Source organism: Neovison vison, chromosome 13 (genome assembly GCF_020171115.1).
Source record: "Neovison vison isolate M4711 chromosome 13, ASM_NN_V1, whole genome shotgun sequence".
Classification (NCBI taxonomy): Eukaryota; Metazoa; Chordata; class Mammalia; order Carnivora; family Mustelidae; genus Neogale; species Neogale vison.
Window position 1 is genome coordinate 49,167,140 of NC_058103.1, and position 27,820 is coordinate 49,194,959.

Sequence of the window (27,820 nt, forward strand, 5' to 3'; positions counted from 1 at the left end):
ATTCCACTCCCAGTCTTGCTCTCCTCTCTCTCTAATAAATAAAAATAAAATCTTTACCAAAATTCTCAGCAAACTAGGAATAGAGAGGAACTTCCTCAACTTGAAAAAGAACTACAAAAACCTACAGTTCCCATCATACTTAGTGGTGAGAAACTCAAAGTGTCCTACTAAGATTGGAACCATGAAAGGACGCCTCCTCTCACAACTACTTTCCAACACCACACTGGATTGTCCTCACTAGTAATGACCTGTGTAGGAAATCCTAAAAGAATTATTCTGGCACATCCAGACAATGGGATATCATTCACTGCTAAAAAGAAAGGAGCTATCTTTTCAAGCCCTGAAAACATACAGAGGAAATTTAAATGCTTATTGCTACTGAAAAACACCAACTTGGAAAGGCTACATACTGTATGATTCCAACTATATGACTGTGGAAAAGGCAAAACTATGGAGTAAAAAGATGTGGTTGCCAGGGGTTAGTGGGGAGGGAGAAACGAATGAACAGAGCACAGACCAATTTTAGGGCGGTGAAATGATTTTATATGCTACTATAATGGAAGCTACATGCTGTTACACATATGTCTAAACCCGTAGAATGTGTATTACCAAGAGCGAACCCTAATATAAACTTTGGATTTCCAGTGTGTCTTAGCTTGGCTGCTATAACAAAGTACCACAGACTGGATGGTTTGAAAAACAGACATTTATTTCTCCTCGTTCTCGAGACTGGGAAGTCCAAGATCAGTGTGCAGGCAGATTGGATTCTGGGTGGCGGCCCTCCTCCTGGCTCACAGGTGGCTGCCTTCCCACCGCCTCCTCTTTGCCCCTTCTTAGAAAGACAATAGCCCCATCATGGGATTACCCATCATTACCCTCACGACCTCATCTAATCCTATTTACCTCCTGAATACCCCACCTCCAAATACTACAGAGGATCAGAGTATCAACATATGAATTTGGGGGAAACACGAATATTCAGTCTGTAACAGGGTGATAATAAATGTTCTTGCTGTTCCCACGTGCTGGACTGTGTGAAAACCTCATCAAACCGGAAATTCCCACACAATCACATTAATACAATGAAAAAAAAGTGTGTGCACGTCTGTTCACACACACACACAAGGTGGGCAGAGAGCATAACGCTTCTTAAAACTGCTTTTCTTTTGAAATGCTCTGATGTCAAAAAATTTTAACTTGTCAGATAGTATATACTATCCTGAAAATTATTCTATCTTAGTTTATACTATTTCTCTCATACACACATACAATATAAATAATGTATTAGTGAAAGCATTACTTTGTGCCCAGAGAGAAGGCACAAAGTTCTAAAGAATAATTTTATACTTCTGTCCAAAGGCTAATCATTTTTTAAAGGTGTGTGCGCAAAGATACTATTTGGGAAAAAATGTACCCTAACTTTGATGTGTTATTGACCATATCATACTAAAGATGGTAATACTCAAAAGAATTATTCCTGACAATGGGAAGAATTTCCTGAGAATATCCATAATATAGATGGCCGGAAATCTTTTCCCTTGAGAACCAGATTAGAAACCTATTCTGTGAACCGTCTGAAAAAAAACAAACCAAAAAACCTCTCAACCCCTGCAGAGTTGTTTTTCAAACAGGGAGCCTGTAATGGGAGCTCAGAGAGGAAGTTAGGAGGTGTTGCTGTCTTGCTGCTGAGGAGATCAGCAGCACAAAAGTTGACAGTAAAGCATCAGCTGGGGAGAAGTGAGGAATTACCACTGCTTGGCTTTGAGCCTTCAAAACAGTTCTGGTTTAAGCGAACTTTTGGAGCTTGAAGGTAAAGATCAGAATGTTCTTCTGCCCTTCCTACTAATGGGGCTCCTACCTCAGGACATACAAGTTCTCAAAGCAGCACAGTACATTAAGTCAAAAGTTTTGTGTGCCGCAGATAATAGATTTCTGTTGAAGCTTAAATGATAGTTTATTTTGAGGGGCTAATCCAACTTTTAACCTTCTAAGTGCGGTCCATATATACAACGGGATATTACTCAGCCATCAGAAAGGATGAATCCCCAACTTTTGCCCTCAGAATGGATGGAACTAGAGGAGATTATGCTGAGTGAAATAAATCAGGCAGAGAAAGTCAATTATTATATGGTTTCACATGTAAGGAATAGCACGGAGGACATTAGGAGAAGGAAGGGAAAAATGAAGGGGGGTGAATTGGAGGGGGGAGATGAACCATGAGAAACTATGACTCCAGGAAACAAACTGAGGGTTTTAGAGAGGAGGAGGGTACAGGGGATGGACGAGCCCGGCGATGGGTATTAAGGAGGGCACATATTGATTGGAAGACTGGGTGTTATACATAAACAGTGAATCATGGAACACATATCAGAAAGTAATGATGTACTGTATGATGACTAATATAATATTTTTTTTAAGTAAATCATTTCAAACCGGAAGTGCTTTTCTAAGAGGTTACGGACGGCATCTGTATAATCTAGAATTTAAATTCACATGATCCACATTTTAAAAGATGTTCATTCCACTCACTCTCATCTATCACTGTTGAATAGGTTTTGATATTTTTCCCTTAAAAATGCTGATAACAGAAGTTCAGATAATAATTAATTCTAAGGGCGCCTGGGTGGCTCAGTGGGTTAAAGCCTCTGCCTTCAGCTCAGGTCATGATCCCAGTATCCTGGGATCCAGCCCCGCATCAGGCTCTCTGCTCAGCGGAGAGCCTGCTTCCTCCTCTCTCTCTGCCTGCCTCTCTAGCTACTTGTGATCTCTGTCTGTCAAATAAATAAATAAAATTTAAAAAAAAATTAATTCTAAGATGTATATTGCCTGAGAGATTCGTTTTCTAAATCTGTTATTCAGCCTAAAAATACTAAAGAAAATTAAAAAAAGAAAACTTACACTGAAATATTGTTTGCACCATCAACTCTAGTGACTGGTTCACACTAATGAAACTAGGAAAATAGTATATCTATATAGTTCATATAATAAATAAAATGTAAGCACAAAGTATTTCAATACATAAATAAAAGCTTTACACATCCAAAATATGGTGTGTATATATATATATATAAAATATATCTGTAAAATTTAATGCGCTACTATAAGCTACTATAATTATTATAAATTACATATTTATTTCAATATAGAAATATATTCTCTCTAATGTTTTAAATTTTAGGGATAACTTGAATGGTGCTGTTATGGAGAATAATTTCATATACTAAGCTTTTTAATAATTCATTGGTATTTGTAATTCAATGGAAGGGTATAACTGATAATATGAGTAATTTCTTAATTATGGCAAAAGTACTGGTTGAAGGAATATAAAGACAAAGACAGTGGGCCATTTCCATAGAAGCAGTTAATACTGACAGTCAAAAGAAAGAGAACATATTTCCAATACGGTGGGTCTTTGAGGACCAGCTCTGTAGGATGGTGTGGGCCAAATAGCAGGGTTTCTATGCAGGCAAATTATTAGGTGACCATCTCATTTCATTACTTACAGAAACTACTTTAGGAGAATTCTTCCAAGGCAACAATGTATTTTAATGTGTCTGGAAAGTTAATATATCTATTGCTTCTCAATATTTCAAAGTCTGTATGATAAGTAAACCTCCACTTTAGATATTTTAAAACATGGTCTTTATATCTACCAATTTGGACAAATTAATGACTTAAGGGTAATGGAGAGACAGTTGAAGACATTTATTCTGCTCCTCAAGTAAAGGTGTGGAAAAGTTATGGTGATGTTTAACGAGAGACTTTGCTAGGTAAGCACTGAAGGGCAGGAGGCCAGTACTGAACACATACTAGTGTTTGCCCATTTTATCATTTTGCCCAGATGGATCAGTTATTCAGGGAGATGTTTTTCAATAACTAGGTTATTTAATGAGAAGCTGTAGATAATTTTTTTTTGGAAGCTGTAGATAATTTTAAAGTGGCTTGAGAAAATCCATTCTTTCTGAAAGTTGATGTATAGTGTTTTTATCTATCTATCTATTATTATGTTGGGGGATTTCTACAGTCCTTGGGTTATTATCTCATTCTTGTCAAAATCATATAAACTTTCCAGTAAAGAGTACACAGTGAGTTAAAAATCTCTTACAACTGTACTTACTTTCAGAAAGTATATTTCTTCCTACAGCTTATTAGGAAATTAGTTTACAAATATAAATATAAATTAATTTTCCATTCATATCTTATTCCCATATATTCCATGACATATAATCACTTTAACATAGCATTTTTGCTTTAGATTTTATCTTCTAAATAAAGCCTCCAATTTGGGGGGTAAATATACAGTCTGATTAAAATGTTTACACATGTTAAATATATAGAGTATATAACAAATTTAATTGCTAGTGATCCACTGATACTTATTTTCGGTTTCTTCTTTTTGGGCTCTTTGTTCTTCTCAGTGATTTGCTGCAGTCCAAAATGTTATTTTTTTGACTACTTGTTGCAGAAGTTTAGGAGGTAATAAAGATATCTGACTTTCTAAAATTAAAGCATTTTTGCCAATGCAGTCAAGGCATGACCTGTAAACAAAACATAACAGAATTGTTAGTTTTTGAACCTGAAGTTATAAAATATTTATAGGTAAGTATTCATAAAAATGATTATAAAATTTTTACATGATAATGTATTTCCTCTGTATTGTTTGGAACATGAGAAGATACACGTTCTTCCCAGAACACCACAGTAATTACGTATTTTTATAGCATAGAGGCCATATCCGGCCAAAATCCAATAGAAACAGAAATTACAGTTTACCATGGACCATGCATAATGTTATTTAAGCAGAAAAGACTCAGACTTAATATCAAAGCAGGGTAGTCTATAGCAGATGTTTTTTCATTTATCCTTCCAGTCCAATAACCATTTAATCTTCTCTGAGAACAAAATCTTTTTCTTCTATCACCCCAAGATGAAGTATCTAATAACCATTTTTAGGCCACAGGACCCGGTCCTCCCCCTTCCCCATTCTGTAACTCACTGCACTGGCACATTCCACTTACACTGACCCAGGGAGAACAGGTCTGAGGAGAGGAATGAAGGGAACAGCAATATAGAAAGAGCCCAAGGGGCGCCTGGGTGGCTCAGTGGGTTGAGCCGCTGCCTTTGGCTCAGGTCATGATCTCAGGGTCCTGGGATTGAGTCCCGGTCCTGGGATTGAGTCCCGCATCGGGCTCTCTGTTCAGCGGGGAGCCTGCTTCCCTCTCTCTCTCTCTGCCTGCCTCTCCATCTACTTGTGATTTCTCTCTGTCAAATAAATAAATAAAATCTTTAAAAAAAAAAAAAGAAAGAAAGAAAGAAAGAGCCCAAGAGAGACCACCTGAGGTCCACCCTTTCTGGGTACCCCATTTACTTGTCGCCTTTGATTCTCCTAGACAGTGTGTTCTTCCAAATACAGTTCCCTTTTTATCTTCAGCTATGTTGAAGAGGATTTCATATTTTAAAACCAAGAGAAACTTGCTTGAGAACTATCAAGAAAGCATCTATTTTAAAATATTTTATTTATTTATTTGACAGACAGATCACAAGTAGGCAGAGAGGCAGGCAGAGAGAGAGGAGGAAGCAGGCTCCCTGCTGAGCAGAGAGCCCTATGTGGGGCTCGATCCCAGGACCCTGGGATCATGACCTGAGCCGAAGGCAGAGGCTTTAACCCACTGAGCCACCCAGGTGCCTCAATGGATAAACTTTTAATCAAAAAGGTAAGTAAATCTTTTTAAAACCTTTTAAAGATAGATTCATTTGATTCTGCTGTAGTTAACCCCAGTTGTCATTTTATAAGGACTTACACTCTAGATATTTCAATCTTCTTCCTTATTTTCATGAAGCCTTTTTTCTCTACCCTGTGACAACTCTAAGGAGAATGAAAAGCAAATGACACAAATCCTACACTTGATGTAAACTTAACTTAGCCACTCTGGTAACACAAGAACTCCTGCACCCCTACCACGACCATGGGGGAGGTGGTGGAGAGTCAGATAAGGAGATGGACTCGTCATTACTATTCATTCACTGACACAACAAGTATTAATTTGTGTACACAACTTAGGAAGAGGAAGCCCAATTTTGAGGAAACCCCCATTTCAACTTTTTTTTTTTAAGATTTTATTTATTTGAAACACAGAGAGAAAGCATAAAGGGAGAGGGGAAGGAGCAGACAGAGGGAGAAGCAGATTCCCTGAGCAGGAAGCCTGATGCTGGGGCTCCATACCAGAACCCTGGGATCATGACCTGAGCCAAAGGCACATGCTTAACTGACTGAGCCACCCAGGTGCCCCCGACTATTTCACCTTCCAAGGAGATTACAATTTAGTGAAGATAAACAATGCTGTGACTAGGATAACATGAAATTTCCATGCCAGGTACAAGGTTCTAGGGGACTCAGAGAGGAAGAATAACCAGGACAACTGCAGCAAGGAAAACCTTCCAGATGGGACGTCCAAGCTGAGACACTGAGGGTCTCAACAAATAAAAGTATTCCATGATATAGGAACCACATCTGCAAAGCCCTAGAAATGAGAAATAAAATTTATTACAGAAACTGCAACTGAGAGGTTAAAATATAGCTCTGGCAGAGTATGAGGGGCCAGGGGACATGCAAAGAAATGAGGTAGAGAGATCCATGGAGGCTGGGAACATCATGGTAAGGAATCTGCAGTTTGTCTAAGGGCATCACAGTGTAAAATGTGCATTTGCCTTGATCCACCAACATCCTTTGTAGGAATTTCCTCCTGAAAAGATATGCAAGTTTTCCAAAAGCATATACAAGAATATTATACACATAATTTTTTATAATAGCTCCAAATTTTAGATATCCTGAATATATATAAATAGACTAGTAAGTAAATTATAACTTCCACGAAATAGAATACTGTATAGCCATTACAAACGTAAATGTAAATCTGTAACTCACTGAATGATTATATAACTACATAAAATATGCCCACAATCTGAGTTTCAAAAGCAGGCTATAAACAGGATGCATAATCTGACCCTTTATACCCAAGTGAGTGCGCACACACGCACCCTGTGTATACTGCTTTCGCTAAGGTTTGAGGGACTTCTTAGCATGGTTAAATCAACAACATTTTTCATTTTAAAGTGTGGAAGGATAAACATCAAACTGCTAACAATGATGATTATAGTTAACAGTTTTTTGGTTTTTTTTTTTAAGATTTTTATTTATTTATTTAACAGACAGAGATCACAAGTAGGCTGAGAGGCAGGCAGGGAGAGAGAGGAGGAAGCAGGCTCCCTGCCGAGCAGAGAGCCCGATGTGGGGCTCGATCCCAGGACCCTGGGACCATGACCCTAGCCTTAGGCAGAGGCTTTAACCCACTGAGCCACCCAGGCGCCCCAACAGCTTTTTTTTTTTAAACCATATATTTTTTCATATTGCATGAGTTTTCTTGGTAGACACATTTTATTTTTTATCAGAATAAATAACAGGTATTTTAAAACTATGTATGTAACCTCGTGCGTGTACGATGAGCAGGATCCCACAGATCGATCAGACCCTGTCAGTTCTCTGCGAGGAGGAACCGCGGCGTACCCGTCCTATCCGTCTTTCTTTCCCCCACTGTCTCAACACCGTAAGTGCTAATGTCTTCTGACTGAAATTTTTAAAATAAAAAGATGGCTCTGGCTGCGCTGCTCGCGGCAGGTTGTGGTGGATATGCCTCACACTAAGCCACTCAATTCCCGCTAGATTCAAGGTTTAGTTTTAGATTCAAGGCTTTTAAAACGAAGACTTTTTAAAAGTCACCTCCACACCCGAGGTGGGGCTCCAACTCACAACGCCAAGGTCAAGAGTCGGGGCTCCATCCACCTGAGCCAGCCAGGCGCCCCTTTTGGAGTCTAGCTCCGGTGCTGGCCTCAGGGAGATGTGTGCTGGGGCGGAGGGTGCCCCGGAGAAGCCCGCGGGGGGCCGCCTCCGTCCCAGCCTCCAACACCGGCGCCGGCCGCCTGCCCTCCGGGTTTCCCGAACCGCGTCTCTCCGCCGGGGCCTCTTCCCCACCACCGCTCCCCGCCCATCCGAGCGACGTGCTTTCTGGAGCAGCGGCCACACGGCCAACACCCTGCCCGCGCCGGCTTCCTCGCTCTAACTGCTGTCTCGGCCGCGGCTCCGCGCAGCCTTCCGGAGAGGAGCGCAGCCCGCCCGCGCCTCGGCGAGCGCCGTCCAGGGGCTGCGGCCGCTGCTCGCGTTCCTGCCGCGGCCCCGGGGCAGCGTTCCTCCGCCGGCCGGGCTCGCCTCTGTTCACCGATTGCTTCTCCCCATCCCAGAGGACTTCGTGTGGAAAACCCGTTTGGTCTTCCCAACCTCACTCAGGACAGAGCCGCCTCCGAGATCTTCCACGTCCACCCTCTCCTGCAGAGAGACGGGAGGAAGCAGGCTCCCCGCTGCGCAGAGAGCCCGAGGCGAGGCTCGATCGCAAGACCCTGAGATCGCGACCTGAGCCGAAGGCAGAGGCTTAACCACCCAGGCGCCCCCGGCTTTACCTTCTTTTGCGGCCCGCCCAGTGCGTCTGCACTTCGTGCTCTGGCCCGCAACTGGACCCCTGGCTCCGCATGCCTCGGTGACACTCTGCTCCCACAGGGGCGGACTCAGCGCCCCATCCTTCCCGCGCGGTCCACCCCGCAGCCTAGTGCGGCTGCAGCGGAGCCTGCGTTCGCTGACCTGCCCTCCCGGCCCGTTCTCTTCAGCCTCGGCGGGGCCGCGAGTGCTCGGCTGTGTGACGAGGTCCTCATCCGCACCTTCTCCAAGCCACCGTGGAAGGGATCTCCAGTCTTCCCCGCGCCTCTTACCTTCGTCTGTCCCCTCTCCTTCCCGGACGACCTCACTACCAACTAAAACTTTCTCAGCGCCCTGGCCCCACCCCCCAGCCAACAAATTCCTCTGCCTTTATAGTCCTACTTCCCTCATTTTAAAGCATTCTTTCCTCAACAACTAATTCAGTTAGCTGCTGACTAAAATCCATCTTCTCAAGACCCTGCTCTGACCATTTTTCCTTCATTTTCTTGTGCTTCCAACAACGGGCTGCTGCTTCCCAGCACATAAACAAATACAGTCACCTTTCAACAGAGACCGGGTTAGGGGCACCCAGGTCCCATGCAGCAGAAAATCCACACATAACTTTTGACTCTCCCCAAACTTAATTACTAATAGCCTACTGTTGACTGGAAACTTGATGGATAACATACTCAGTTGATATACATTTTGTATGTTATATGTTATATACTGTATTCTTACAATAAAGGAAACAGGGAAAAAAGAAATGTTACCAAGAAAATCCTAGGAAGGGGTGCCTGGGCGGCTCAGTCCTTAAGCATCTATCTTCAGCTCAGGTCATGATCCAAGGGTTCCTGGGGTCGAGCCCCACATCAGGCTCCTTGCTCAGCCGGGAAGCTTCTCCCTCTCTCACTCCCCCTGCTTGTGTTCCCTCTCTCGCTGTGTGTGTGTGTCTCTCTCTCTGATAAATAAGTAAAATCTTAAAAAAAAAAAAAAAAAAAGGGAAGGGCGCCTGGGTGGCTCAGTGGGTTAAACATCTGCCTTCCACTCAGGTTATGGAGATCAAGTTCTGCATCCACTCCCTGCTCAGTGGAAAATCTGCTTCTCCCGCTCTCCCTCTGACCCTTTCCACTGCTCATTCTGTCTCAAATAAATAAAATCTTTTTTTAAAAAAGATGTTATGTATTTATTAGTCAGAGAGAGAGAAGGAGAGCAAGCACAGGCAGACAGAGTGGCAGGCAGAGGCAGAGGGCATAGCAGGCTCCCTGCTGAGCAAGTAGCCGGATGTGGGACTCGATCCCAGGACTCTGGGATCATGACCTGAGCTGAAGGCAGCTGCTTAACCAACTGAGCCACCCAGGCATCCCTCAAATAAATAAAATCTTAAAAAAGAGAAAATCCTAGGGAAGAGAAAACACATTTACAGTGTTGTGTGGGTTTATGGGGAAAAGCCTGTGTACAAGTGAACCTGTGCACCTCAGACATGTGCTGTTCAAGGGTCAACGTGCTCCTCACTCTTCCTGTAGCCTTGGTGCTGCTTGGGAGAAATGATCCTTGTGATCATGGCCAAACACCACAGCACTTTTAGATCCAGATATTCTGTGACCTCTTTACAGTTAGTAGTCTCTCTGTCTTCAGTTCTTTCCTCCCTCCATTTTTCATTTCTCATTTCCAGTATCTCCTGGCAGTATCTCCTGGTTCACCTTTCACTTCCCTGGTCATTCTCTTGTGCCTCTTTTCCTCTAACTCCTCAGATGTTGAGTTCTTAGCGCTCAGTTGTTGGCTTCATCCTTTTTTTTTTTTTTTTGAAGATTTTATTTATTTATTTGACAGACAGAGATCACAAGTAGGCAGAGAGAGAGAGAGGAGGAGGAAGCAGGTTCTCTGCAGAGCAGAGAGCCCGACGCGGAACTCGATCCCAGGACCCTGAGATCATGACCTGAGCCGAAGGCAGAGGCTTTAACCCACTGAGCCACCCAGGCACCCTGTTGGCTTCATCCTTACTCTTAAAATTCTTCTTGGGCAGAGCTAGCACATGCCCATTTATACTTCAGTGATTCTTTTTTTTTTAAAAGATTTTATTTACTTATTTGACAGAGAGAGAGTACGCACTAGTAGGCAGAGTGGCAGGCAGAGAGAGAAGCAGGCTCCCCACTGAGCAGAGAGCCAGATGTGGGACTTGATCCCAGGACACTGGGATCATGACCTGAGCCAAACGCAGGTGCTTAACTGATTGAGCCACCCAGGCACCCCATGATTTTTTTTTTAAAGTAGGCTGCCTGCACCAACATGGGGCTTGAACTCATGACTCTAACATGAGGACCTGAGCTGAGATCACGAGTTGGATGCTTAACCAACTGAGCCACCCGAGAGTCCCTATCCTCCAATGATTCTTTATGTCTATCACAGATATCTCTCCATATACTTACCTAGTTAATGAATAGCTCCATTAAAGAAGTCATAAGTACTTCAAGCTCAAAAGGTCCCAAACCAAATTCATCTTTCTAAGCCATCCTACCTTCATACACAAACACATCTTCATAGACTCCCTATTACTAATTCTTCCCTCTTCTTTTCCTACCAAGCCCATTCTACCTCCATCCCTTCTCCAGCCCCATGGCCACTTTCAAGATCAGTCCCACACTTTGTGTTTGACCCCTGTAAGACTATTAACTTTCCTTACACAGTCATATAACCCTCTAATCTCTTATCCACATTGTTCTCAAAGGAGCTTTCTTATTTGTAATATGATCATTTCATTCCTCTGCTCCAAATTTTTCAGTGGTTCTTGATCTCCCACAAGATAATGTAAACTCATCTGCATGAAACACAAAGGCTCTAGATGATATACGGTTTCTAATTTCTTGTCCAACTCCCTACCTCATGCATATGTCTAGGAACGCTCAAGAATTCAGTTTCCAGGACATATATATTTGTGTATCTTGTACTAACACCCTTGCACTTGTTTGTAGCAAACTGTCTCAAACTTTTCCTCTTCTGCAAAGATTCCCTAGCCCTCACCATCTTAACCACATGGGTAGAAGGTCTTCTTTGTCAATAGTCCTATTAACTTCGTATATGCTTCCCTTAAAACAATTTTATTTTTCTTTTACAGTTGTTGAACATCTGCCTTCTATATTACTAGCAATTTAAGGGAAAGAGCATGACTTTTCACTTCATAGTATAGTGCCTTCCTATGGCAGGCACTTGAATACTATATTGTTTGGTCCCTGCATATAAAGAACTTACAATCTACTTAGTGAAATTAGTTATGTTCACAGCAAAAGTTAAGTAACAATACAAGACAGTATAATCATGACATCTGCATTTTAGAACTATGGGGCACCTGGGTGGCTCAGTAGGTTAAGCCTCTGCCTTTGGCTCAGGCCATGATCTCAGGGTCCTGGGATCGAGCCCCGCATGGGGCTCTCTGCTCTGTGGGGAACCTGCTTTCCCCACTCTCTCTCTGCCTGCCTCTCTGCCTACTTGTGATCTCTGTCAAATAAATAAATAAAATCTTTTTAAAAAGGGGGGGCGCGCCTGGGTGGCTCAGTGGGTTAAAGCCTCTGCCTTCAGCTCAGGTCATGGTCCCAGAGTCCTGGGATCAAGCCCCACTTCTGGCTCTCTGCTCAGTGGGGAGCCTGCTTCTCCTCCTCTCTCTCTTGCCTCTCTGCCTCTCTGCCTACTTGAGATCTGTCTGTCAAATGAATAAATAAAATCTTTAAAAAAAAAAAAAAGAACTATGGTGGGGTCTTCCAAAAATTCCTAAGTTCAGGCCATGCCCCAGACAAATTAAATCATAACACATGGGCGGGGAACATAGGCATTAATACTTTTTGAAGTTCCCTATGAGATTATATAACATGCAGTCACAGAAGGAACCATTGCAGTAAAAGAAGGAGGGGTCTCTCTCTCTTTCTCTCTCTCTCAAATAAATAAAATCTTTAAAAAGCAAAACAAAACGGAACAAACTTGGTCACTGAGCAACTTCTTACTTCACTCAAATCCTTCCTCCTGACCCTCACAAGAAGAAATGGGATTTTTTTTTTAAAGATTTTATTTATTTATTTGACAGAGAGAGAGATCACAGGTAGGCAGAGAAGCAGGCAGAGAGAGAGGGGGAAGCAGGCTCCCCACTGAGCAGAGAGCTCAATGCAGGGCTGGATCCCAGGACCCTGGGATCATGATGTGAGCTGAAGGCAGAGGCTTTAACCCACTGAGCCACTCAGGCACCCCAAGAAATGGGATTTTTTTTCACTATCTTCCAACTAAACCTTGTATATACTCCTTTTAAAGCAAGAATGTATGAGCAAAGACATCGTAAGTCACACCACCAATTTAATAACAGCTTTGGTGTTAAAAAAAAAAGAGAGAGAGAAATTCTACTAAATTAAATGCATATATATGTGTGTCTATTATTGGATACACTCTGATTTCAGAAAAGTTAAAATATGAAATATTTCAGGCTTAGAATCGAGGAAATATAGTAAGTTTAATATTCCCATATAAAAATATGCTTGTACCATATATTTTAATTTTTAAAAATCACATTGGTGTATGGTTCACTATTATAAGTTTGATTATACTTTTAGGAAGATATAAACATTTTCTTAAATTCAAATCATAAACTACTTGAAAAGTTATCACACTTCTCAAAAAGGAAGATGAAAGAAATTATCATATCTTAACAGCATATACATATCATATCTTTTTTTAAAAAATATTTATTTATTTGACAGACATAAATTACAAGTAGGTAGAGGCAGGCAAGAGAGAGGGGGAAGCAGGCTCCCCACTGAGCAGAGAGCCCGATGTAGGGCTCAGTCCCAGCAACCTGAGATCATGACCTGAGCCGAAGGCAGAGGCTTTAACCCACTGAGCCACCCAGGCACCCCCTACATATTGTATCTTAAGAGCATATAATTATATGCTATTATACCTTAATATAATATATTAATATTTATTTTATATATATAGCATATATTAATAAGATATGATAATTTCTTTCATCTTCCTTTATATATATGTATATATGTATATAGCATATATATATATAATGAATTTACTTACCTGAATAGTGAATAAGGCTGTGTTTGAAAGATCAATAAATCATTACAGTGGCCCTAATCAACATAAAAAAAGAATTATCAAGGTGTTTAAAAGAATAAAAATGCATTAATAATTTAATATTTTTATTTTGTAAATGTAAAAGAAATTATAAGCACAAATAGATCTCTCCCCCTAGTTATTCATACACACACACACACACACACACACACACCATACATATACACACACTTGCTAGCCACACAAACTCTGGTAGGCCGCTACCATTTCTCAGTGACCAAGTTTTTACCTAACCACAACATATACAATTGCAAATTTAAAATTCAGATACATGTTTTTCTCTTAGAACAATGAGCTAAAAATGAAAAAAGTAGTGATTTTCAAGCTTTTTTGTTTTTAAGGAGAACTTTTCTCTTCCAAATGACTCTTACTTTAAAATCTCTTTATCTTGTCTCTATTTTCCAAATGGTCCCAGGATTCCCTGGGAATTCTTCATTTGGAAATCTCAGATCCCAGAAGATTTTTTGAATAATGATTCTCTCATCTAAAAGTTAATGTGGAAGAATCAACAGAAAAATGTCCCTAATCCTTTCAAATAAGCCTTTAGAAATTCATAATTTATGATCATGATTTTAATCAGGATTCCTGTTTTAATGATAAACTCTGTATCCTACCAATTTCCAGTGCCAAGAAAAAGAAGACAAACCACAAAATTCGCTTTTCAATTAAATGCAAAGTCGTGGTTTTAATCTTTTGTTGAAACACTGAATTCTCACCCAAAGAAAGTTCTCAGACTTTCAATGTATGAAACGTTTAAATTGGAGGCTTCAAAACTGTAAAGTAAACCAAATCCCCTGGAGAGAAGCCAGCTCATTTCAGGGTTCGCCACTTGGCAGGCACAACTCTGGAGATAACTATGTCTAGAAAGATGTCAGGGAGAGTGCTGGCACCAAAATGGCTGGATTCTGGCTGGTGCCTCCTGTCCCTGCCAGTTCTGAGTCCCGCTGTTCCCAGATGTCCTACATAAACCAGAGCAACCAGTCCTGAGCTGCTGTCCCATCACAACACAATAGGAGCGTGGCCACCTTGCTCTGAAATTCCCAAGGTGCAAGGAGTGAAAGAACTATACTCCCCAAATGCTTTTCATTTATTTATTTGACCTTAGTTTTATCAAATTTTAAAACTGCAATGCTTTACTCTTAAATATAAGGTGGGTAAAGCTGTGGCAAAAGACACATAAAGTAAAAAGAAAGTACACTTAAAAATTTCAAGCTACTTTCTTCTTGATGGGAGAAGCTAGCATTGATTTTCCAGTTGTTAGGTGAGGTACCAATTTCATGGGGACTTACTACTATACTTAGTAGTTTATGTTACATTATATATATTCTTATGAAATATCAATTATAACTTGGAAATATTTTAATCTAATAAAATTACAAACACCCATACTATCGTGAGACTCAGAAAAAGAAGGTCACCTTTTAAAAGCTCTTAATAACTTGACTAATGAGGTTTGTCATTAGTCAAACTAATGAGTTTGATTTGTAAACTCAAAATATCCTGAAATACTTCACAAAAGCTACTCATTCTGAAGATTAATCACACTATCAAATAACATTTCATATTCTCCCATATTTGGCAAAGTGGGAATATCAACAATTCTGCTGAATAGCCATTTAGTTAGAACAACAAAACCACTCAGAGGAAATAGGTAGATGTGAAATTTTCTTACTGTATCCAAGGAAAGTAAATCATCTTTGCTCCCACCAAATACCATTATTTCATTTTCTTTTCCCAAACAGGCTGTATGCCATAACCTATAATTGAAAATTATAAGCAGAGTAAAATACTATGAAGAAGGAAACTATATATGACATATAAATCAATTTAAAACTGCACACTTCACATTTAATCTATTTCAAAATGGGCATGATTGAATTTGAACTTTTGGCATATCCTAAAAGAGACTTTGAAGATTCCTCTAGAATCACTGAAGCATTAAATTCTCATGAAATCACATCAATTAAGGAGATGACCCCTAATAATTCTTTTCTATTATATCCCCAACCTTTTTCTAGCCTCTTTATCTTATAGTTATTATCAGTGAAATAAAATTAATTAAAAAGGAACTGATCATCCTATTGCTGAAAAATGGAACTTTCCCCTAATTTTCTTATTATTATCTGCCATGTTCCTGTTTTCATCATTTTTGGCTTTTCTTTCCTGTTCTCTGTTACCCATCCCCTAACAAACCCAAGTTGGCCATCCCTTCATGCTAACACTGTCACACTACTTATCACTCTGGGCACAGAATACCAGAATTGTTCCTTATTTTTCTGTCTCTAGTCTCTCTCAGCTACACTTGGCTGTTAAATAATATTTCTGAAATGTTTTTAACCATGGACATGACCTGATCATGAAGCAACTGTGCCATTTTTCTCAGCCTCATATATATGATCAACAATTATTCCTTTTTCTCATAATTCTTAATTCTTGGCCCCTCCCCCTGCAATGAACCCTCTCTTCCTCCCAAGTTCATTATTTGCATCCCCTAAGAGAAAAGCTTATCTGTCTGTAGGCTTTTGCTCACCCCATTTCTTATGCTTAAGATGATAAGGAATTCTTTCAGGGCCTTAAGCACAGGTTCAAAATCTCCAGGAATCATCCAAATACCCAAACAAACCGGCTCAGTTACCCTCCCTGGTTAGCACATTTGAAGATTTCCATGTTTGTTTTATAATCTTCTGACTTACATTTGGACAGAAACTGCTCTATATACTACTTTAATGATCTTCTAAAGGTCACACGTGAGGTCCTTAGATCAAAACTTGCCAGTGGTGTGCTGGAAGGAGCTTACCGGCTCGGTGAAACCAAGTCTGCTGTCTCTGTCCAAATCCACGTTCAGTGCCATCTCAGTGGGAGCCTGAAATTGGCCATGGTGGGCACCAGCAAATACTACAAATTGGGGCTTTTTGTTTTGTTTTTCCTGGAAAGCAGTCGTTTAAGCCTTTACCAGCACACCACTGCAACTTGGGAAATCTAATTATATACTTCTCCTTAAAAATGCCTAAATATGGTATTCTGCATCCAGTGGGGGGGTCAAAAACTCTAATTAACATAAGGAAATGCAAAAAAACACTATAATTTATTCAATTATTAAATAAGTTATTTCGTAGGAGTAGAGCATCTAATGTTCTTTCAGAAATGGTCTGATAGTTCATAGTCATCTCCAATTTCACATAATTTACAAAGCATAAACATATGTTTGATAAAATTCAGTATTTTGGGGAGCTCTAAATCTCAGGACAAAAAAGTACATGTAAAGTTCTCAATTTTAGAAGATAAATTGAGAATTTTACAGTCATTGCTTTGACTCTGAATTTTGATGACTTCCCTTAATAGACCAAATTATTGAAGCAACAGACACCCCAGTTACACATTATCACTTATTTTATTACCACATCACTTATTTTTAGTACATTCATCCTTTTCACTTAACTCCCACAGGGATTATGCACAATTGGCTACATCAAGTACTTTCCTCAAACGATCACTCACACATTCAATGACAGTTGCACTCGGCACCCAGGATAGAACTGAGTCATAAGGGATTTTGTTTCGGAAATGCTCTGCCCAATTCTCCAACTTATATGTTAGAACATAAATTGATGTAAGTCTTCATTGACACCCAGATTATGGTGTGAGCTTGGGGATGAGGAATTGGCTAAAGGAAATGGACTACAAGGAACATTTAATTTCTGGGAGGGAAGGCCGTGTGTAACCTCGGCAACAATCATGGGATCCATCAGGAAGTACTGGAGGCTCCATAAGTCAATGCTATGTTGGACTTCTTCTATAGACATGTTATTAAAAAGGTCCTTGCTGACAGCTATTTATCCAGGCAGTTAGATATGGCTAGATATGGCTAGAAAGATGGCCTTTCAACCAAGCCTTGCTCTAACTAAGATGCGACCAGGAGAAGAGAGTGCAATGCTACAAAATGATGGTTTTCGACCAGGGCTGATTTTGCCCCCAAAAGACATTTGCCAATATCTGAAATAGTTTGATTGTCACAACTCCAGATGTGTGTGTGAGGGGGGCACAGTACTGCTAGGCTCTAGTGGGTGAAGGCAAAAAATGCCACTAAACACCCTCCAGGGCATAGGACACCCCTAGTAACAAAGAATAATTTGGTCCAAAATATCAATTGTGCCGAGGTTGAGAAACCCTGCTGTAGGATTACAGGAGGAGAATTGGGCCATTTACATTTCAAATTATAACTTGAAACAGCACAAAATGTATTTAGATGTTAAGTTCTCACTCATAAAAAATTAGTACACATACACATATATATATATATATGTTCTCCTTACACTAAACTGTATCCCACCTGTTCTCCTCCTCACCTCATACCTGAAGATAGATCTGCCTCTGTCTTATCTGCCTTAGGGAAACTCTGGCCTGGACTTCATCATCGAAGAACACTGGAAAGCCTTTCCTGCCTTGATTTTGGTGACATCTAGCTTGCAACCTGATGTTTGTCTATAGACTGATAGTTTATGTCCTCTCACAGCTGCTCTAAACTTATCACCTAAACATTCTAATAAAGCATATTATTTACATGACACATCAGCTGAATTCAAAGAAATCTCTTTACATAGCTCAGTTCTAACTAATATCATTATTAATAATAGTTGTGTTGCTCTAAATACTTATTAAGGATTGAGTTATAAAATAGGAGCAATTTAAAAATTAAACATATTCTTACTAACACTTTGGTCCAAAATTACGGCAGTCATACATTCAAACAACTGGAAGAGAACTAAGAGCTTTTTTAGTCCAACTCCCTCATTTCGCAGGATGAAGAAATTAATGCTCAGTTTCTTTAAGTGACTTTCCCAAAGCCAAAAAGCTAAGTAATAGCTGAGCAAGGACTAGAACACTGGGTTCCCATATCTTAATATACAACTCTTTAAGTTAAAAAATGCATTTCAAAAGATTGAAATTGCTAAAATAATACATTTCAATGAATTTTTACACATGAAAATATAAGAATCATGTATGTAATTATGATAAACTCTGTTTTATGCACATTAATATAAATATAGACACTGAAAGATATACAAATTCCTTTATGCCTTTATCTCAAGTAAGTTGTCATTTATTAAACTTCTGAAATGCACACGACTGAGTTAACTTGACACTTGTATACATAATCTATAGCAAAAAAATTTCTGAAATACATGGCATGCAAAAGAGTAAAATCTATTACTAACTATAATGATTATAATGTGTTGACTCTGAATTTCCTAAGAATTTATTTTTATTATACTATTCTCTCAAATTAGAAAAAAAAGTATTACAATTCTAATGTGGTTTTCTTTGTGCAGTTGACCCTTGAACAACACAGGGGTTGGGGCAGTGATACCCCCCAGAACTGAAGATTGACATACGATTTTTGGCTCCTCAAAACTTAAGTACTAATAGTTAACTGTTGCCCAGAAGCCTTACCAATAGCATAAATCCAATTAATACAAATTTTGTATGTAATATGTATTATGTACTGTATTCTTACAATAAAGGAAGCTAGAGAAAAAAAACATAAAAGGGCGCCTGGGTGGCTAAGTGGGTTAAGCCGCTGCCTTCGGCTCAGGTCATGATCTCAGGGTCCTGGGATCGAGTCCCGCATCAGGCTCTCTGCTCAGCAGGGAGCCTGCTTCCTCCTCTCTCTCTCTCTGCCTGCTTCTCTGCCTACTTGTAATCTCTCTCTGTCAAATAAATAAATAAAATCTTAAAAAAAAACATTATAAAAATGAATAAATAAATAAAAAGCAAAATCAGACCTACAAATACAGAGAACAAAGTGATGACTGAGAGAGGAAAAGGGAGTGGGGAGGATGGGCAAAACAGGTGAAGGGGATTGGGAGATACAGGCTTCCGGTTATGGATGAGTAAATCGTAGGAATAAAAGGTACAGCATGGGAATACAGTCAGTGACACTGTAGTAGCATTGCATAGTGACAGATGGCACCTACAACTGTGGTGAGCATAGGTTAATGTATAGAGCTGTTGAATCCCCATGTTATACACCTGAGACTAATGTAACATTGTGTGTCAATTACTCACATTTTAAAAAAGAGAATGTTATTAAGAAACTCATATGGAAAATACATTTATAGTACTGTGTTTATTAAAAAAAATGTATGTAGTAAGTGGATCCATGCAATTCAAACTTGTGTTGTCAAGGATCAATTGTAGTATGATCATACATTGTTTCTACAACTTTTACTCTATAATATATGACAAATAATTTACATGTCTTTTTAAAAAAAATTCATATTAATGACTACATCAGTTAATTAAAATAATAATCTGCCATCTATTTGATCAACATTAAAGTAATTTTCTAATTAAATTGCAAAAAACCTCTTCTAAAAACAAATAACTACTAAAGCCATTATTATTAACTAAAGCCATAACTATTAACATTATATGATACTTCCAATTTCTTAGCCTTTTCATATTATCAGGCAAGATTACATTTACATAAAAGAGTAACATTTTTAAGTATGCAAACATGGATGAAAACAGAATAGACCATATCTAACAATCAGACATAATTAAAATGATAACTACTTAGGTAACATCTAGCTTATTTGAAAGATATCTTTTTTGATTATTTAGAATTTTAATGTCAAACACTATAAAGTCAGTGCTATATTTTAATACTTCAGAAATTCTTAACTATTTTACTAGTCATTAACTTCTAGAGTTACCTGGGTCTTGTTTTAGGTAAGTGTGTAAGTTGTTTCCAACCATTTGTTATGACATTATAAATCCAACCGTCACCTGCAATTATGACAGTTCAGAAAGTAAGATTAGGTCTTTAGTATAAAATTTAAACTTTTCCCCAAATTTATCATGCTATATTTATACAACTGTTTTTTTTGTGTGTATATGTATATTTTCTCACAAAAATTTTCAGAGATATACACAGGTAGAATGACTGTAATAATGCACCCTCACATACCCCAAATTCAACAACTATCCAGGTTTTGTCACACATGCTCCATTTATCTCTTTTTTTTGTTATTCTTGTGGCTCAGTTACTCTAAAGCAAATCTTAGCTCTCCTGTCATTTCCCCCATATATACCTCAGTAAGCATCACTTTAAAAAATATATCGTTTACAGAACAATGCCGTTATCTCATTGCCACAATGCCATTATCATAGTCAGTAAAATTAATTCTTGGTATCATGTAATACCCAGAAATTAAGCTGGGTCTGTACAGGAGGGCTCCGACTGGACTGAGTTAGGACAGGGAATTCCCCACATGTCCATGACTAAAAACACCAAATAGGAATTAAAAACATTAAAGCTCAGGGTGCCTGGGTGGCTCAGTTTGTTGAGCGACTGCCTTCGGTTCAGGTCATGATCCTGGACTTCAGGATCGAGTCCTGCATCGGGCTCCCAGCCCCTTGGGGAGTCTGCTTCTCCCTCTTGACCTTCTCCTCTCTCATGCTCTCTCTCTCTCATTCTCTCTCAAATAAATAAAATCTTTTAAATAAATAAATAAAAATAATAAAAACATTAAAGCTCAAAAGACATGATATTAAACAACCCCTACTGAAACAAATAGATGTTAGTTTTTTATTAGACTCCAAATCTCTTTTAATTAAAAACCTTCAAATTGGAGAAGCATAAGCATTTGCAATACCTAATACCCCTACTAGAAACTCCTCTGTTTCCCTAGCCAGCCTCTGGAATCCCTTTGTTGCTTGACAAATAGTTGATGATCAATAAATTGCTGTTGAAAAATAAAAAGTTGTTTCCAGATCCTATATGGAAGTGTATAAATGAAGTTTCTTATGAAAACCTCTCTAGTCATGGAAAACTTCTGAGTTAAGAAAACACAAAACCGCTAACATCAAACTAGAGGGTGGATATTCTTAAGTCATTTGTCTATCCTGATGCCGCAATTTTACTGCTGGAAAAACAAAAACAAAACCCCAGCATTACAAAACCACAGCCATTGGAATCAGCAATGACAGGAGTTTCAAGTTTCTGGCTAAGCACCTTCCTTTATAGTTCTGGAATAAAAAGAGGAGCAACTGGCCTTCCCACCTTATATTTCCAGAGCCTCCTGGGGAAGACTGTTCTTCTAATCCCCATTCCAGGCTACAATGTAAGTATCTGGATCAAAAATCAGGAAGGCACAGAACCACAGAATATTATAGTTGAAAGGGGCTTTAATTCATCTAGCTTCAACCACCCTTCCTTTTCTATATACCTAGGAAACAGGAGAACATGGAGAGCCAAAGGTACTAAAGCAAAGGGGTCTTCTAATTCTTAATGAAAGCATACAGTTGGGGATAAATGTAAACCAGAAAATGAAAGAAAGAGAGAAAGGAAGAAAGGGAGGGAGGGAGGGAGGGAGGGAGGAAGGAAACTTATGTATCAAATACAATTAAGAAAAAAGAATGAGATAATAATTGTAGGCTAAACTTTAATTGACTTACTTAATGGAATATTGTCTGCACTTAGTCCACCAAATAGAAAAAGTTTATCATCAGCTATTGGGGTTAAAGTATGCCATGACCGATGTTTGGGGTTTTCTCCATTAACAGGAATCCTGTGGTAAGGGGGAAAATAATCTAGTTACTGTGTTAGTCAAAATGAAAGATTTCCGATCAACTCAGATTAAGGTAAAAAACTGCCTCATACTTTTTCAAAAAGCTGCTTTTCCTATCTCCAGCTGCATTAAGATTAAGATTTCAAAAACATTCTTGGGGTGCCTGGGTGGCTCAGTGGATTAAACCTCTGCCGTGGCTCAGGTCAGGATCTCAGGGCTCTCTGCTCAGCAGGGAGCCTGCTTCCCCCCCCCCTCTGCCTGCCCCTCTGCCTCCTTGTGATCTGTCAAATAAATAAAATCTTTTTTAAAAAATTCTTAAATGCTTAGATGAATTTAAACAATCTTTTCATTCATTCTATGCCACTTGGTCACAGAACACAAATTGAAAATTACAGTCAGTTCCCAGTGCGTGCTTCATATCATGTCGTTTAATCCATATAAATTCTTAAGTTTTTCAACATAATTATTTTTATTTATATTTATTTTTTATGTCTGCAACTTTTTACTGTGGGCCCATGTTTAATTTTATATTTTTAGCTGATTTCCTCAAGGATATTATGGGATTTGGGTGCTGTTGCTTTTACTTTGATTTACTTCCCTTACAATTTCCCAAAGCTTCTTTACCTGAAAATGCTAGCTACTCTACCTTCAAAATAAAAGTATGCAGGGGCACCTGGGTGGCTAAGTCAGGTAAGCAGGTGCCTTTGGCTCAGGTCACGGTCCTAGAGTCCCATGATAGAGGCCCATGTCAGGCTCCCTGCTCAATGGGGAATCTGCTTCACCCTGTCCCTATGGTCCACCCCCCTCATTATCGAGCTTTCCCTGTATCTCTCTCTCAAATAAATGAATAAAATCTTTAAAATAAATAAATAAAAATAAAATAAAAGTAGGTCTGGGTGGTTGGGTCAGTTAAGCGTCTGCCTTCTGCTCAGGTCATGATCCCAGGGTCCTGGGATCAAGCTCAGCATTGGGGTCCCTGCTCAGTGGAGAGTCTGCTTCTCCCTCTGCCTCTCCCCCAACCCACCCTGGCTTATGCTCTCTCACTCGCTCACTCTCTCTTAAATAAATAAAGTCTAAAATACAAAACAAAACAAAAACAAAGACATCACAAGAAAAGAACATGACAGACCAATATTGGTCATGAACATAGACGCAAAAATCCTCATTCACCAAAATAATAGTAAATCAAATCCAAAAACTTAAAAGAATTATACACCATGACCAAATAAGACTTATCCCCAGTATGCAAGGCTGTTCAACACTCAAAAAGCAGCTAATGGAATCCACCATATCAATAGGCTAAAGAAAAATCAAATGATCATATCAAAAACAGCAGGAAAATAGAAGCATGGCTTCCTGCTCATCAGGGAGTCTGCTTCTATCTCTCTCTTCCTCTCCCCCTCTGTCCCTCCTCACTGCACACACGCTCTCTCTCTCTCTCAAATAAATAAATACAATCTTTAAAAAAAAAAAGTTTGCAAGCCATTCCAGGTCCAGGATAAACCTCTAAAAATTTCAAATACTGTCCTATTTTTAAAGAAATAAAAACATAAATTCAAAAGTTTAACTTAGGAGGTAAGAGGATACCATTCTCCAGCATTCTGGAATGTTCCAGAATAATATGGGCCATTTGTAGAAGATATAATTATTTTTTCCAAAATGGAAGTATTTTCATGGTTTGTGTTGGCTATAAGAATCATTTTGGTTGCAAAAGATTCAACAACCACAAAAGTAGTTTTTTTCACAAAAATATTTTTAAAAAGGAGAGTTCTCTTATGATCCTGTCCTCCAGCGATGCGAAATAATAATAATTTGGTATATACATTTCTAGGTTTTAATGTACATATAAACATATTTATTAAAAAATATAAATGGGGGGGCGCCTGGGTGGCTCAGTGGGTTAAGCCTCTGCCTTCGGCTCAGGTCATGATCCCAGGGTCCTGGGATCGAGCCCCACATCGGGCTCTCTGCTTGGCAGGGAGCCTGCTTCCTCCTCTCTCTCTGCTTGCCTCTCTGCCTACCTGTGATCTCTGTCTGTCAAATAAATAAATAAATAAATAAAATATTCATATATATATATATATATATATATATATAAATAAATGGGGGGGCGCCTGGGCTCAGTGAGTTAAGCCTCTGCCTTTGGCTCAGGTCATGATCTCAGGGTCCTGGGATTAAGCCCCACATCGGGCTCTCTGCTCAGTGGGAAGACTGCTTCCTCCTCTCTCTCCGCCTGCCTCTTTGCCTGCTTGTGATTTCTGTCTGTCAAATAAATAAATAAAATCTTTATATATATATATATATATATATATATATAATATATATATATATGGATCATATATTCTGTTCTGCAACTTTTTTCATTCAACTAATATGTTGTAGAGTATTTCTGTAAGTATAACTTCCTTTGGTAATGGAAGCATAGTAGCCACTGCGCAAATGTGCTGTAATTTAAACAATCCCCACTTGGAAACATGAGGGCTGACATCCAGTTCTTGCTTTTACAATAATGTTGTAACACAAACACACACATGAGCACGCATCCAATTATTTGTCTTTGGAGAAACTCTGGATCAAAGTAGAAATTCCATTTTATGTTTTATTTTTTTAAAGATTTTGTTTACCTATTTGACACAGAGACAAAGAGAGAGGGAGAGCACAAGCAGGGAGAGAGAGAAGGTGGCTGCCTGCAGAGCAGGGAGCCCAACAAGGTGGGGCTCAATCCCAGTACCCCAGAATCATGACCCGAGCCTAAGGCAGATGCTTACCTAAGCAGGCATCCCTGGCTTGCATACTTGTATTTTATTTTACATTTTAAACATATTGCCCCCCCATTTTACATTTTAAATATATTGCCAAACTACCTTCCAGAAAAACTATACCAATTTATACTCCCACTAATAGTCTTGTTATAAATGAGCACACCTTGTTATTTATAATTATTTTTTATCTGATAATTGAAAACTATTATTTTGAGTTCCATTTCTTTGATTGTCTATAAGGTTGAACACCTTTTAAAATAATTTTGGGTGGCTCAGTTGGTTAAGTGTCTGCCTTTGGTTGGGGTCATGGTCTCAGAGTCCTGGGACTGAGCCCTGTTTGAGGCTCCTTACTCAGTGGGGAGTCTGCTTCTCCCTCTCCCTCCTCTTGCTCATGCTCTTTCTCTCTCTTTCAAACAAATAAATGAAATCTTAAAAAAAATAATTTTTGCCCATTTGTATTTCTCCCACGAGTTGCTCATTTATGTTCTTTGTCCACTTTTCTGTTGGATCATTTGTCTTTTTCTTACTGATTTTTTCTTTTTTAAAAAAAATTTTTTTAAAGATTTTATTCACTTATTTGACAGAGATCACAAGTAGGCAGAGAGGCTGGCAGCGAGAGAGAGGGGGAAGCAGGCTCCCCACTGAGCAGAGCGCCTGATGCAGGGCTCAATCCCAGGACCCTGGGATCATGACCTGAGCCAAAGGCAGAGGCTTTAACCCACAGCGACCCAGGAGCCCCTCTTACTGATTTTCTAAGTTCCTATGGCTTTAAGCCCTGTAAAATATACTGCAGGGGCACCCAGGTGGCTCAGTCAGTTACTCATCTGCCTTCAGCTCAGGTGGTGATCTCACGGTCTTGAGAGCCTGCTTCTCCCTCTCTCTTTGCCACTCTCCCCACTCATGCTTTCTCTTTCTCTCTCTAGCAAATAAATAAAATCTTTTTAAAAATACTGTAAATATGACTTTTAGCTTTTTGTTTGCATTTTCCACTTTGCCTTTTAACTTTGGTGAAGTTTTTTTTCTTTTTAAGATTTTATTTATTTATTTATTTATTTAAAGGGCACCTTGGTGGTCAGTCAGTTAAGCATTTGTCTTCAGCTCATATCATGATCTCAGGGTCCTGGGATCGAGCCCCATGTTGGACTCCCCTTTCCATTGGGGAGTCTTGTTTCTCCCTCTCTCTGCCTCTCCCCACTGTTCGTGCTCTCTCCCTCTCAAAAATATAAATATTTTTAAAAACAAAGATTTTATTTATATATTTGAGAGAGAGCACAAGCAAGAGGAGAGGGAGACACAATCTCCCCTTGATCCCAGGACTTGATCCCAGGACCGCAAGATCATGACTGGAAGCCAGACACTCAACGGACTGAGCCACCCAAGCACCCTGGGTTTATACCATCTTTAAAAAAAAACTTTCTCCATTGCAAGATTTCAAAGACAATCTGCTATAATTTTTTTGGGGGGGGGGCCATTTCACAGTTTCATTTTTAATAGTATTTCTATTTTAGAATAATATATAGCTCTGATTCCATCTCATTACACGAACAGCTGAAGTGATAGCTAAATAGATTTATTCTATGGTTAAATATATACTTTGAACCACAATTAAAATCTGGCTTTTCCCTACTTCGTTATGTTTACTTGTTATGACCCCAATAAATTGTTCCTTCATTTCTTCTTCTGACCAGTTCTCAAGAATACTTAGTACAAAACCAGTACTTCTACATAATCAATTTTCAACTGCTGGTATTCTCATGTTTTATTTAATTTAGTTAAAGAACACACTCTGCATTTAAATCTGTATATTCCTTGCTTAGACATATGATCTGAAGGAAAAAGATACTAGTTCAGTTTTAGAGACTCAGATTTGAATTATGATCCAAAAGACAGAGAGACAGACAGACAGACAAACACACACACACACGCCTTTTGATTAAAATATACTTAAATCTCATACTTACCTTCCAGACCAAGTCCAGGTATCTAAGTTCAGATAGTGCAAATCATTCATCCTAGTTTGCTAAAATAAAAGTGTGTTAAATTAGTCTGTGTTTTACATCTTTCATGGGCTAAAATTTTGGTTTTAAAATAAGTTCAGATTAAAAATAGACATCTCCATTTTACCAAACATCAGAAATTTATATATTGAGAAAAAATGCTAAGTGTTAATAAAATTAATCTAGAGCTACCCAATTAATTTATCGGGGGGGAGGGGAGGAAGAAATGGGTTTAAACTAACAGGATTTAAAGGTTCAGAAATTTTTAAAAACTTTTCTGGTTATGCACTGATATGAAGGATTCTCTTCACTAATCCATGATTCATGTATAGTCTGTTTAGGGGATGGAAAATAAAAGTTACCGAACAGTATTTTAGTATCTTGATAATTTGAATAGTCTGTTGTTCCCCCAAATCAGAAAATAATTTATGTAAGTAGAATCACACATAAAAATATCATTTCCATGAAAACACTAACCAAAACACGTCCGCCAAAGATATAGCCCTTATTTCCAAGAATGGCACACGTGTGTGCGGCTCGGGGCTGTGGAGGAACTCCACCCTGCAAGCAGAGATGAGAAAACAGAATGCAAAGCCTTGAAACATGTCTAAGGAAGTCTCACTCCTATGCTCAGTATGAGAAATACCTGACCGCCAGATCACCATTACCTCTGTAATTCAATAAAAATCCTAAGGCAAAATTTCATTCTGAGTAGTAATAATTATAGACAAACAGTGTTCTTCAAAAATGAAATTTAGGGGTGGCCCAGTCAGTGGGGGGTCTGCCTCTTGGTTTCAGCTGAGATCATGATCTCAGGGTCCTGAGATGGAGCCCTGCCTC

General features: G+C 39.1%; 1 protein-coding gene across 1 annotated transcript in view; it reads right to left on the bottom strand.

The window, feature by feature from the left end:
* Window positions 1-3,275: 3,275 nt before the first annotated feature.
* KLHDC1 (kelch domain containing 1) overlaps window positions 3,276-27,820 on the bottom strand; it is a 51,663-nt gene continuing 27,118 nt past the window's right edge. The window contains exons 7-13 of the mRNA XM_044231035.1: window positions 27,458-27,541; window positions 26,945-27,003; window positions 22,109-22,221; window positions 20,365-20,437; window positions 15,321-15,405; window positions 13,592-13,644; window positions 3,276-4,538 (exon numbers count right to left, since the gene is read on the bottom strand). Of these exons, the coding sequence (XP_044086970.1) occupies window positions 4,415-4,538; window positions 13,592-13,644; window positions 15,321-15,405; window positions 20,365-20,437; window positions 22,109-22,221; window positions 26,945-27,003; window positions 27,458-27,541 (591 nt within the window). The 3' untranslated portion in view covers window positions 3,276-4,414. The remainder of the gene's footprint in view (window positions 4,539-13,591; window positions 13,645-15,320; window positions 15,406-20,364; window positions 20,438-22,108; window positions 22,222-26,944; window positions 27,004-27,457; window positions 27,542-27,820) is intronic.